We start from the raw sequence: 14,106 nt of genomic DNA on the forward strand, positions 1-14,106 counted from the left end.
ACTGAGTGGCAAAACCTAAGTGCAGCAACGTTTTGGTGCAGGAGCCCTAACTACAAAGGGAAACCGATTCCTAGCGTGTGTTAGTGTGCCAGTGATGGGATATGGAATACTGGCACATGGTTTCCAGAGGTTGTAGTCAGGGTCTAAACATGCTGCTAGAATGAGGGGCTCTGGCTGCGCTGTTAGTGGCAGAGGAGCACACATCAAGTGTGAGCAGACCCAAGGGTGCCACAACTCTTCGTCTTACCACCGCAGGAGAGAGAAGAGACTGGTAGTTCAGTAAAACCCCAGTGGCTGCTATCTGTTCCAGCCATTTCCTACTGGCGTCTCTGCTGCTCTCTTCGTATTCCCCGTTGTTGTTGTATCGGTAGTTGAGAGCAGCCAGTAACTGCTCTGAGAAGGTGCAAATCGCAGCCACAAGAGACTGACAGAAGATGGAATCACGTCTCAGCTGCAGCTCAGTGTCTGCCAGAGAATGGGAGAGAAGGACAAACAAGACATGACTGTACTTTCATCTCACTGCCAAACAGGCCGTTTGCATGCATGACATTTGGCTTCTGTAGCTTTGCACAGACTTAACAGATAACCTCTTCTTGCTGTATGACCTGGGTGTACAGATAAGGACAGCATAGCTGGAGCACATGCATGTTTGAAAATTTTCTAGTCCACTTTACTGTTTACTCCTACCTCTGCCATCTGCACGCTCATTCTTCTGACTGGGAAGAGCTGAAACTCCTTAATGTCCTTTCTGGACTGATTCCCTTATGTTTACAGAAGCAAGAGAATTCTTGAAAGTAGGTCTCTGCCATTACTTCTCTCCTGGGCTATTAGAGATTCATCTTCCCCCATCCATCTGTATCTTGTGGGCTTCCCATATGCTTAATGCATTAACTGGGCCTGCCCATACGATACCAACTGGTTTATGTTTCCTGGGAGAATTTCCTCCATGCTAACTTTGCTTCCAGTCTGCCTGCCAGGCAGCCACATGCTGGTCAAATCAACCCTGTCACACTTAAGGGGATTGCAGGCCAAAGAGGCACATGAATAAGTGAAGAGCTGCTTCTCAGGCACCCTGGGCTCCTCCAGCAGGCACTGCAGTACAGCAGTCTGCCATTGTCAAGACAGTGTTCCCCAGAGAAAGGAGCTGAAGATGTCACCCAGAGGCTTTGAGGATCTGGATTACTTTTATAAAGCACTGAACATGACAGACAGACTAGTACACTCCAGGCCGTGGGCCATATTCACAACTTAAGGGCAAGCAATCCTTCTAGGAGCACACCTCTGTGCTCGTGGAAGTAGGGCAAAGAGAAGTGAGGACTGCCCTCATGGCAAGGGAGTCCCCGGTGCCACAGAGCTGCCGTAGCCAGGTCAGCGCCATCTGTTCCTCAGTTCTTTCCAGAGGACGTTCATGGAAATGCTGCAGGAGATGGAGCACAGGTAGGGACTTAGGGAGTCGCCGTGTCTGCTCTCAGTAAAATCAGCCTTTATGGATGCTAGAGTGGTTTGTACAGACTCATGGGCCAGCCCTGGCAGGAGCTGAGAGGTGACTTAGAACCATACAAATCTCTCCATTCTACGAAGACTTGAGAATCAAGTCTAGCACAGTGACATAATGGCAGCTTATTCCAGTTACTTTCAAACCTCATTTTCAAACGAAAGCACACCAAATAGGTGTTTCGATTACAAAATGACTGCACGTTCCATCCTGGGAAAGGCCTGTCCCCTGATTTGTGACACAGGGTTTTATACATAGTAAATTAATCATGTCCACAGTGTAATTAGCTGCAGCCTGCACACAGAACACAGGTTCTTCATCTGCTCGTGGCCGTAATTTCAGTATACACAATCCTAACCCCTAGCATGCCTGCTAGGAAAGATGACAGAGTCCATGGTCTCACAGAAAGTTGTGCAACAGGTCTCATTTTTGCTGCATGTTCACACCACAGCAGGAAACAGTAAAGGCCATCTGGGAGGTGGACTGCACAAAGGGAAAAATGAAGACAGTGAAAAGAAAAACAGTGCTTGTGAAACTCAGGAACCAGCCAGGTAACACAAGCAGCCTACAGTGAACTGAAATAACATAAACTGCAGAACAGATGTCAGATGCATGGAAAGGTTTCCTTAGATGCAGAGCATGAGAAATGTTTGCATAAAATGCCAGGGAGAAACCTAAATACTAAGAAAAAGCGTAGCATTCTGGTGTGTGCACATGCATACATACAAAATTATGTTAGAGGCTTCTGAATGTAGGAGGTTGTTTTGCAACAAATCAAAATCCCTTACCTGTGCATTTTAACAAGGCCAAAAGCAGCTGATTCTTCCCATCTAAAACAGTGAAGAAGAGAACGCTTTGGTCAGCATGATACCAAGGTAGATTTGATGGCATTTGGTTAACAGTGTCCTCATTCCTTACAGTCCCCGGCCCCTGCGTGGCCATTTCCATTTACTCCTTACTCACACAGACATGTTAATGACTAAAAAAGAAACAAGGTGTAAATCAAAGAATTTTACAGGCTAAATGCTCTGTTAACAACCATAAATTGTTGGAAACAAATGGTACATGTAGGTGAATCCTTAAGGAGGCGACTTCTGTCCCAGTGCAGTGCTCTGCACTGGGCTGTAAACATCAGATTCAGCTCCTGTTCCAGTTCAGCCAGGCTGCAACAGTTCAGATTAGCTTTCATTTCATTTTGGAATATACCAAGCATCTCCCTCTTCATTTTCAAAAACAGTTAAGAAAAGCACAGCACAATAGATCAGTCTGATGTCATTCTGTGTGACTGGGCTGATAAAATAAAATAAGGGAGAGAAAGTCCTTTGGACTTGCTGCAGTTAGGATTTCACCATACCGCACCGGGACTCGGCGCACAGTAACCTGTTCTGCCTGTTCTCCTCTGGAGATAAAATGATAAAATGAATTGCTAGACTTGATTAGACCGAGATCTTTTCTCCCTGTGTCTGGCAAGAAACTTTTCCTTATTTACAGACCTTCCACGTGTTTTTGTATGATTTCAACAAGGTTCTTGATGCACAATGGAAGGTTCCATGGATCTTCTTGAATGCTGGCTTGAATATTATTCCGGCACCTAACTGTGGTTTCTTCCTTCTGTTTAAATTCTAGGAAAAAAAAAAAAAGGGTTCTTTAGCCATTAAGGAAATGCTATAAATATATTTGAGAGGGGCTTATTAGTTATAATGTTTATACAGATGAAAACAGAGATACAGCATCAACAACTGTGAATTAAAAAGGTTCTTAAATAGACCTAATACAGTAGGAAAAAAAGACTGCTCCGATAATCTTATGATCAGCACTCTCCTAGCATTATTTTCAGGATTGTGGACTAAAATTTGTGTACATGGGTGACAGGCATAGTGAGAGGAGCTCTGCACTACCCACAGAGCCCAGAATTCCTACCTGTTTTCTCTGCCTTTAATAACGTGCAGGCAGCTCTACTGAATAAATCTAGAGTCTCTGGCTGTGCAGGAATCAGATCAACTTTTTGGCTGCAGCTGTCACATCCCATAATACTGATGAGAAGTTATGAAATATTCTGCTTTCTTTCACCTAATGGAAGCTAATTATTTGATTACAGAGTAAAAGATTTATTCTCCATGATTTAGCTATATAGCTAAGCCAAATACTCTATTGTTGGTGATAAAATATATAAGCAGAGAAACAGAAAAACTGATCTAAGTAACTGCTTATGAACAGAAATGAGACAACATTCCCATGGACATCCATCCCTGACAGACGTCTGTGGTAGCTATTAAACTGACATTCTGGTCCAGGATTCCAGCTGAATGTAAGCAGGGCTTGTCTGGTCCTTTAAGTTAAACCTCAGGTAACTAGAAGACTCTCTCAGTGTAACTAATGTATTTTTAATAAATGAGACACTGTTTAAGCAAAATAAAATCAAGGATGTGAACACAGGGTGTCTGCTGTTTCTTCATTCAAACAGGGCATGGAAAGACTAACAGATAGTCTACATCAATGCAGATGTGTTTGTAGAGATGAGTTCATGTAACAGAACTTCATAGGAATTACATTTGGAGCCAGGAAAAAAAAGCAGAAAAAACCCCATCCTCTTGAGGTTTTCACTATAACTTAAAAATAAGGCTTGTCAAAGGGGCATGACTACAGCACCTGAAGTATAGTAGGAATAGAAGGAAACATTTCTGATTCAAGTGGGAAAGGAAATGCAGCAAATGTTCAGAAAATAAAGTCCTGTGTGTTTCAGGGAGAGAAGAAACCACATCCCGGGCCTCAAAACCATTAAGGCCAAAGTCTCATCATGTTCCCTGAGGAAAAAGAAAACACTGTATCTTTTGTTTGCTCTCTATGGGAATCAGTTTTCAAAATAAGTGTCATGTGAGGATGAGCTTACTCTGGCAATTATCCATCTGAAGAAAAGCAGAGTAAGTCATTAAGCAAACTCGGGCAGAACCATTTGGTGCCTCAGATCTCCAGCGGTCAGCCCCTCATCAGCTTATCAGAGTGCTCATTCACCTGGTGTCTGGCCTATCTCTACCTTGTACCTTTTGAGCTGCGTATCTGTGTTCACATCAAAGGAGATCTGGAGACTTGTGAAAGAGCTGTGAGGATTCGGCGGCATGTAACAGAAATGCTCGGTGTGTTCCAGAAGGAATTCATGTGAAAATGACCTTTTAAGGATGCAAAACTGCAACAGTCGGGCGCAGTACCTGCTGCTAGTGTATGACTGGCTGGACTGCATAGCTGAGTAACACTGTGTGGCCATGTACCGTATGTGCAGTCATGTTCAGCTCTTCAGGCCTAGCAAATCACTTTATGAAATACAATCAACCACCTTCTTTACCTTGCAAACTGTGGTCCATTGGAAAGTGCTTGGTTTCTTCAAAGGCCTTAGTTATTACTGGTCCTTTTAGAAGTGCATTGATGGCATCAACCTACAATCAAAATGTTTTCAGTCAGTGTTAGTTAAGATTTGCAGAAGACAATCTGAACAGAACTCTTGTGGGAAAATGCAAAAGCCGTTACACACTAATCTGTATTTTGGAATGATTTCTCATTGACAAAGAGCATTAAGACTTTCTAACCATGAACTGGCCTCAAGAGCCTCCCACTGAATACAGCATTTGCAGAATGATCTACATGATGAGATGAAAGATAATACAAAACAGTTCTCTGGTGCTCCATGTCTGTAAAGACATCTGTTGGCTGAATTTGCAAGGACTCCCCTGTGATTTGTAAATGTGATACATTTAGATCATACAAGGTATCAGAATTTTGTTCACCTTTTCCTTTATTTCATGAAAGCCTTTTCCCCCTCAGTCTAATGCCTGAGATAAGGCAGGCCCACCTTGCTTAAATCACACAAGACAACTTGGTGTTGACAAAACTGACTCCTTGAACTGTCCTATAATACATTTGCTGAGACCATACCCCAACATCTTGATAGTTTGCCTTCCCTCAAAATATAATTTCATTAAACACTTGGATACTCCAAATTTCTTGACAAACTTTGATAAAGAGGAAGCAATTCTGTGTAAGAGCAGTGCTTTACATACCTGGTTAAAAAGATGTTCTAGACAGCCATGAAGTTTGTCTTGTTTGTCTAAAGGAATCCTCATATCATTGGGAAGCTCATCTCCTAATAAAAGAAAGACAAAAAGCTTTCACACCTTCACACCAGAGCAAGTTAAAAGCTATTGCTTCTTTGTCTCTAATTCATAGATCAAAATACCCGTGACTTTTCCTACAATGCAAATGTCCAATAACTAAAGAAGCTTATCCTTGCTTAATACCTCTTCCATATTCATATTTACTGTGGTTCATTAGAAAAAGAACAAATCTCTGTCTTAAAGTTCTTTTGACCAGTTTTGAAGAAATCACATTTGCAACTTAAACACTCAAGTTTTTACAATCAGCAAAGACTTACCAGCTATACTAAGGCAACTGGTATGAGAAATAGATGTGTAACCTCTGCATGTACTCACCGGATCCCATCTCATCGCTGCCCAGGTACGAGCTATTACTCCGTACACTCGTGTACGACAACACGGAGTCCCGGTTACTGTTACATTCACTAGAAAGAAAAGCAAAGAAGGTGACTAAAAAAAGTTGTCCTTACACTGAGCCCCCGATATGCTATCACTCTGTTTTTATCAACACTGCAATCCTCAAAGTTAGTTCTGTTACGCATACAGAAAAGAAAAACTAACGACATGCAGAACAACCACTAAGCAAGGTCACTGGGGCTGCCACTGACAGAGGATGTCTTTTTCCATTTGCAGTGACCACTCAGTGCTCAATATATCACCTGGATCCTACAAATAATGGATATGGACTGCCCACCCCTCATCTGGGTTGTCTCATTAAACGTGCTCTATGAGCACTGAGTAGAGGAGAAATACTTAAAATCTGTGAGATTGAATCTCCACTAAAATCAACATTTGTTACCAATATTCAGAGTATTAGAGCATCCAACTCCAGCACATATTGAAGCTGCGGAAGCACAGATATTGGAGATGGAACAGGAGATGTAAGGAATCTGTACCGCTGGAAAATCAGGTACTGCAGATGCTAAAACTACCTCAGGAAGCAGGGAGTCACTAGAGTTGGCTTCACACCAATAGCAGCTTATGCACACCTGTAAAATTCTAGCATCAATCTCCTCTGTTTAAAGTTCACTTTACACTAATTATAAATTAATAAAAGTACTTAAAAAGGTTATGGATCTCGGTCTGTCCCCTCCAGTTAAGTGACACAGTGTTTTTACTGATACAAGCCCAAAACAAAAGCCTACAAAATTCTCCCTGTTGTCTTGTCCTGGGGTTATTTTAGACTGAGATGAGAGAAAAATACAAAAGCAATTCAAAGAACTCCTGTCCTTTGCTAAATGTATTATCAAAGAGAACTATCTTTTCTGAAGAAGATTAATACTTATGGCAACTACTCCACAGTACAAACCCTTATGAAATTTGTTACACCTCCCCATGATGCCAGAGGACGCAGCATGGTTAATGCAAACAAGATATTTTCCTAACTGCAATTTGCTTATTTTTGTAGCTCCTCAGTAGTTTTTCAGATCAAAAACCATCCAAATACATTTTATTCCCCCTTGGGTAACTACTATCTGTAATATATGCTTAATTCTCTGCTTCTGATAAAGATAAGACAGAATAATTCTTCTCCTCTTCCATTTATGTGTAGAATTTTGGAACAAGTGACAGACTTGTCACTCTGTTACCCAGAATAGATTAGTCGCAATTATCGAAACCATTTAAACTAAACTGTTCATAACTGGGTTTCCTATTAACAATGAAAGAAAGCACATTTCAATAAAAAAACCTTTCAGAGTACATGTGCAGATTTAAATCTAGCACAATAAACAGATGTCATGAATCTCAGCATCGTGAGTGCTGGCTGTGTTTCTTTACTGACTTAGTATTTGCTGTCCTTGGAGACATTCAGTATTCAACAGGACAAGACCCTGAGCAACCAACCCTGTTGGACGTGTTCTGAGCGAGAGACTGGACCACGTGGGCTCCAGAGACCCTTTCCAACGTACCTGTTCTGACTTCATCATTTCTGCAGTCCTGCATGAATGTAACGTGTTACCAGGTGTACTAGTACAAAACCAACACCAAGTAAAGAATCAGGCCTGTAACGTGGACCTTCCAAGATGCGACATTCATTGAGGTTTCTGTAATCCTGCCAGCTCACTGTAAAGTGTCTTTACCCCTTTGTATAGGCATAGTCCTATGGCCTTACCATAGATGTAAAAATGGCCAGTTAAGGATTTAAAATGGCCAATGGTCAGACATGTCTGCAACTTGTTACTCCATTTCTTCTCAAGCAGAGTTTCCAACTGTTTCCTCGCAAAACAGACAGATTTGGAGTGTGTGGCATTTCCTTTGGTAGCAAATATTCCTGGAGAAGTAGCAGTCAATCATGTCCCAAACCCAAAAATTTTGAGACACCTGAATAAACATTTAAATCTGTGGTTTCAAAGGCCTATTAGTTTGTTTCTCAGTGTCTTAGACATTTGGGAGATTTATTTCCAGAACTGAATGGAAACGTCCCCTTGCCAGAGTGGCTATTACAAGACCAAGCAGTCTGCAAACTCTGCTGAGCTTTTGTAATTTCCAGCTATGCAATACATAAAGTCACACTCAACCTATTTATCTAATTTTATTCACTTTTCTTGAAGTGTTAGTATTTTGGCATTGTTATAAGGAAAAGTTGCTGTGTATGTCTTCATGGTAAAAAATGTAATGAAATAACTATAGCTAGTGAACACTGAGTACAGAATAATTGACTAACTGGAAAATAACCTGCTTGTTGAACCCATGCCTAGATTAGAACTTTGAAACATTATATTAATAGAATAAAAGTGGCACAATCTTCAGACTGACCTGTAGGAGTCTCTGTAACTCATTGTGTCATGTCCAGAGTCTTCCTGGTCCTCCTCAGAAACTTTGAAACAGACCTTCTTGATTCCACCATGCTCAGCTTTGTCAGGATCACTCTCTTCTGCTCCCAGGGAAGGTGGAGATGTCTCCTCAGTAGATGGTGGCTCACAGGCACCCCCTCGTGTAGGTTCCGTTATGGTGGACAAAAGTCTGCAAAAGTAGAAGATAGAGCTCTCAGGGACTGGTGGGTAGTCCCAAAAATGAGGTAGAATGACTAAGGCTGGAATTCAGCTACATGAAATCAAAAGAAACCTTGGCCGCATTCTGGATAGACTACAGCTACATAAAATGGCAAGCTCTGAAAGAGCTTCATCAAAATCCATGAATCTCAAAAGGTCCTGTTTCCACAGGCACCCTACCCCCATAAGGTACAGCTTCATCGCTGTAACCATGGTGGCCTGAAAGGCTTGGGTGTAACTCACCAAACCCTCACTTCCTCCACCCAAGGCGCTGGATCTCTGCTCTGGGGCAGTGCCTCAGCTCACTGGCTCCACCCAGCAGCTACCGCCCTTTCTTACACAGATTTGAGCCACGGCTCCAAGTGCTTTCCAGTTAGCTCAAGTTTTGGTGCACAACGGGCTGTTCTTTGTTACTGGGATTCCTGGAAGTGGCTGTGAGCAGCTTAGGGCATCTCATGGCCGCCTCCCACACAGATCACCCCTGCAGTCCCTGCTACCAAAGCCCTGCCAGCAATGCACAGTACACAGAGGCACTACTCAAATCCTTCATTACTACTACTAGGAGACTCATGATGAGAAAGAGAAAAAGGCAAAAAGATGAAAGGAGAACATAGGTGCCATAGAGAAAGACGCCTGAAATCACAAGTTTTGCTCAGTCTGCCTTATGACAAAATCTCAAGGGGAGAGATTCTGTCTATATGGAATTCCCAAACTGCTGTTAGCACCAAGTAGATTGTTATATATTTGGCAAAACAGACAAGTGAAACAACAGTTGTTGAATTCAGGTAGACTTCTAAGAGCAAAGGCCAGTAATCTATACACAGGTGTATCTGCACTGGAGTAGGTGTGACACAACCAGCAAGGAGCTGTGATGCAAGGGCACATGTGAGTACGTGACTGTGAGTCTGGCAGTTGGGGCCGACGGGCACGGGTTTTCCGAGATTAATGCCTCCATTCTATCAGAACTGCTGTCTGCGGTGCACAGAGGATTCTTCACTCACTTGTTTATCTGAATGACATACTGCTTCATTTCCTTCACTGCAATGTCAAGTTTGTTAAAAAGGTGCAAGTACGAGTCCTGTATCTCCCGATCTTCATGTTTCAGCAGAAAACTGAGTCCCCTTTCCTCCTGAATGGTTCCTCCATTTTGCTGGCGAAAGCTGCCATCAAGATCTCCGTCTTCGGGGGTCAGACATCTCCAGGATGGTGCAGCCATAGTAGTGATGCAATGCTGAGTATATGAGACTGGATTTAAGGTACCTACTGAACATTGAAGAGTCTAGTTAGTATGGTTCTCGTGACTTTCCCCATTCCATCTCAGTTATGATAGTTTAGGATAGGTGGAATTTTAACAGGACAAAAAAAATCTTCGCAGCATTATTTAGTTATAGTCCATGACAAAAAACATCCTTTAAAAAAAAAAAAGAGACAGAAGGCTCTTGTTTTCCCTGGCATGCCAACTAGATGCTTTGAATGTACTGCAGTCCAGAAGCAGGTTAAATTACGGAAGTAACGACAGCAACTGTCCCCACATATACTCATACAGACAACATGGGTAGTATGTTAATGACTTCAAGTTCTGTTATTATTCCATCTTTACAAACATTTAAACACACACACACACATATATATATAAAGAAATAGGATTATGCCTTTATGGAAGATAAATAAAATTCCTTTTCACTTAAAAATGATGGTACTTTTCTAACCATCTTAACTCGCATTTAATATCTTCAAGTGAGCAGAGCTTCTTTATTGACCTCATTTTGAATAGTCATGCCATTCTTCAGAAGATTGGTTAGTGTACACTTCCAAACAGGTGAGATCATGATGAAGAAATGCTGGAACTCAGATAATCAGGACATAGATCCCCTTGACAGAGTAGAGACTTTCAGCTGCAGTGCATGGAACTTATTTAGTAATGACAAAAGAAAAGAGCACTACAATCTAATTGACTCACGTTTTGCCCCTGCACATAGCCTCTCTTCACAGCACTAGCAGGACTATGAGCCCCCACTCACTTTGGTTTTAGTCAGTCACCTCTGCTAAATGCAAACAATACTCTAGGGCACTTAATTGTCATGTGATGACCACACTGCTTAGCTAGGAAAAAGGTTTGACCATAAGCCTCTAACCTTAAAGGCAATATTATTTTACGACACAAGGAGGCTGTCATTTTACTATAAAATTTTAAGGAGGAACAAAGGGTACTGGCAAGACAGTGTCTCTTCAGAACTTATTTTGACCTTGCTGAGCAGTGGAAAGACACAACTTTCTACGCAGATACAGTCGGTATGATTTCAAAGTTAATTATCACCTTGTTCTGGATCAAGACCAATAATAGAGGGTTTCCGTCCAATGCGAATGCTGAACGACCTCCCTGCTGAGGTAGTGTTTTTGGGGTATGATACTTCCATGAGGTTGATGTGGCAGTTGGTGGGGCAGAAATCCATGCTGTTGAGGGAATGTGGTTCCATGGTGGCTTGCTTGAAGGCTGGGCTCACCTTTGTTTTCAGTTCATCTGCAAACTGGGAGAAATAAAGCAAGCGTCTGCTACTTCACTTGCCAAAAAATACAATGCAATATAGACAAGCCTGTTCTCTTCCTGCCTACTATTCCAGAATCATATGATTTTCTGCTGCAGCTGGAATAACATGTTAAAAAAAAGCTCATAGAACAACAAATGAAAGCAATTAGCTATACCTTCCAGGACTCTTCAAACAGCTCAGGTAACTGCACAAAAAAGCACACATGGTTCATTTACACCACAATATGCTGTACTTATGTCCATGTTAAATCAGACACCGATCATTCTGTTGTCATATTTATTCACTGATATGGTAGAAATGAACCTGCAATAATATGTTATAACTCACTGTTTTGACAAGCTGAAAGGAGTCATTTACGGATAAGGTCTTTTTCCTCAAAACTTGCCATTTCAGTAACTTGCAGAGCTGTTTTCATGCCTCTAAGACACCTACACCTGAAGCAGTTCAGATTCATTTATAAAGAAATCTAAGACACAGTTATCACAATGAAGTACTGTCCTGAGACTTCACCAATAACTAGTAGCATTGTACCTCTTGGTAGTTTGTGAGCCTTCTGCTAATGCTTTCCAGCTTAGTGTCACAGATTTGCCGGAATTCATACTGGGGCATGGTGGCCACAGCACTGCTTAGGGATATAAGTCTTTTGCAATTCCTTACGAAGTGATTGTCCTCTGCAGCAAAGGCCTCTAAAATCTAAACAAAAAGACAGGACGTCAAGGATATGGGACTTGAAAGTGAGGGAAAACACAGTTTTCTTCCACCAACTAAGTGGCAAAGTCCCTGTGCTGTCATGGCTGAATAAACCTGCCTTCAGAACAAGCTGCCTTTGTTACCTGAGAGCCACCATCATGTCTAAGCTCCCAGTCACAGAACATTCCTCCAAAAGTTTTAGAACAATTGAAGTGGATCAAAATATCCACTGCGTGCTGTCAAAGAACCTGCTGTGGTGTAGTATGGGACATAACAATAATGTTACTGGGACATGACAGAAACATTGAATATTAGCTCATTATTGTCACAGATGACCACAACACCAAGCGCAGTGCTGCTTTCCAGTAGCAGCAGTTCTGCTTGATTCCTTTAGTGATCCATCCAGCCTATCAGATGGGAAAAAGCTCCTTGAATTCCTCTCCCATGGTAAAGCAAATTCTTGCCTGAAAAGATTCATTTTGAGTATCATAAAAGAGTATGTTGCAGATAAAAGTGAGAATTCCCCAGCTGAGGGCTCCCCTCCAGCTACTCAGCAGCTGAGATCCCGGAAGCATTTGCTGACTTGCACATCCCAAATGAGCTATTATAAGCTGGTGCACTCCAGTGAAGAAAACTCCAAGCAGGGATGAAAAGACCACATGTTACCTCATCTGAAGAGCCAAACCACCAAAGAAATGCCTGTATTAATGGCTTCCTTGTTCTATCTAGAAATGAAGCTGGCCATGTATGCTTTCTGGTACCTTTGCAGTGAGATTGAAGCAACCTTTTGGTTCCACAATTTTCTCCAGGACAAAGGATTTGATTCCTGCACTGCTGACGTATTCGTACACCACCCCATGCTCCAGGTGGGTGTTATCCACAGTCAGGCTAATGACAGGTGTTTCTTCACTGATGACCAGTGGAGCGCTGATGGTCTGTGGTGCTTGGGCTGGAACAAAAAGAAGCCATTAGAGGTGTCTGGCAGCACACACGAATACAGGCATGTGTAGGGGAGAGAAACCTGTTGAGAGGTTTTATTAAATGCAAAGACGCGAAGGCACAACCTTTGGCTCAAGAAGACTCTGAAGTACACACTGCTAGAGGTTGGGAGAATATTCCGAAGAAGACATTTGCCGTTGGCCAGTACTGAAGACAGAGGTTTACACAATCCATGCACTCCAATCCACGTTCTGGTGTTCCTCCCCATGTGCATGCTCACATCTGTGCACAGGACACTACTTCTAGCTCTGTTCAACATTCAGACACGCAGACCCAAGCAGAAGCCTTCAAAGGGAAGTGAAGTGTGCTCATCTCAGAGTCCTGTCTGTAATGACTCCCCGGACTTTTCTGTCCACATGTGGGAGATGCTCCAGGTGTATGTCCTGTGCAGCTCTAAGACTGAGATGGCAGGGGTGGAGTGAGGAGACATTTTTTACACACAGCGATGCTGCTGTGACTAGAGACCAGGTTTAAGTTAAGAGACAGATTGAGATTTGCCAGGGAATTGCTCACATGCCTCTACCAGGGCACTCCTCCAGCTGTTCCACCATGGAGCTGCACTGTTTGACCATCAGATTACCAGGCTCACCAGACCTTAGATGAGATCCACACAGATGTGCATCTGCTCCTGGAGAAACTGCCAAGAATTCAGGCTCTGCCCTCTAGACTGTATTCTCCCCTAACATCTACTTCTCCGAGTAAGCTCTCAACATGAAGATAAAGCGGTGTCTTTTATGAGTTACACTTATCTAAGTTGGAGGAAATGCACTCACACTTTTTGCTGACACAGTGGTAACATGCTCTGAGAACTTGCTCCAGATGAAAGTAATGAAAAATCTTAATCTTAAATCACCAAAAACATAGATAATTCTAGGTGGATTCACTTGCAGACCTTCCCTCCCCAGCTGCTACCACCCATAAATTCCTCGTTTGCAGGGGCAACCAAATGGTTATAAAAATGCTGAGTCTCTTCATTCCAGAAACTGGCTCCCTTGTAAAAATCAGAGAGACACAGGGTATGACCTCTGTGTTTATCTCAGTTTTCTCTTCCCCTGAATAAACTGCAGCATAAGAGTACTTCCTCTGGCAGGCCTCATTCTATTACAAAACTCTACTAAGACAAAAAAATATTCTACAACAATAATCACACTTTATATTTCTGCAGTTTTCCTTCCTGAAGCCCCCGAATCATCCCTAGGTTTCCTCTCCCTGTGAGAATCTTTACCTGATTCCTG

At 42.4% G+C, this 14,106-nt stretch overlaps 1 protein-coding gene across 1 annotated transcript in view; it reads right to left on the bottom strand.

Moving 5' to 3' along the window:
- Positions 1-14,106, bottom strand: part of PREX1 (phosphatidylinositol-3,4,5-trisphosphate-dependent Rac exchange factor 1) — a gene marked incomplete at its 5' end in the record, with an annotated part of 92,429 nt that overhangs the window by 7,519 nt on the left and 70,804 nt on the right. The window contains 12 exons of the mRNA XM_009878870.1: positions 248-465; positions 2,284-2,325; positions 2,989-3,117; positions 4,836-4,926; positions 5,548-5,630; positions 5,977-6,065; positions 8,398-8,604; positions 9,635-9,893; positions 10,951-11,161; positions 11,714-11,875; positions 12,634-12,821; positions 14,097-14,103. Coding sequence (XP_009877172.1) covers positions 248-465; positions 2,284-2,325; positions 2,989-3,117; positions 4,836-4,926; positions 5,548-5,630; positions 5,977-6,065; positions 8,398-8,604; positions 9,635-9,893; positions 10,951-11,161; positions 11,714-11,875; positions 12,634-12,821; positions 14,097-14,103 — 1,686 coding nt within the window. The remainder of the gene's footprint in view (positions 1-247; positions 466-2,283; positions 2,326-2,988; positions 3,118-4,835; positions 4,927-5,547; positions 5,631-5,976; positions 6,066-8,397; positions 8,605-9,634; positions 9,894-10,950; positions 11,162-11,713; positions 11,876-12,633; positions 12,822-14,096; positions 14,104-14,106) is intronic.

This window comes from Apaloderma vittatum, unplaced genomic scaffold, assembly GCF_000703405.1.
Source record: "Apaloderma vittatum isolate BGI_N311 unplaced genomic scaffold, ASM70340v1 scaffold6151, whole genome shotgun sequence".
NCBI classification, from domain to species: Eukaryota; Metazoa; Chordata; class Aves; order Trogoniformes; family Trogonidae; genus Apaloderma; species Apaloderma vittatum.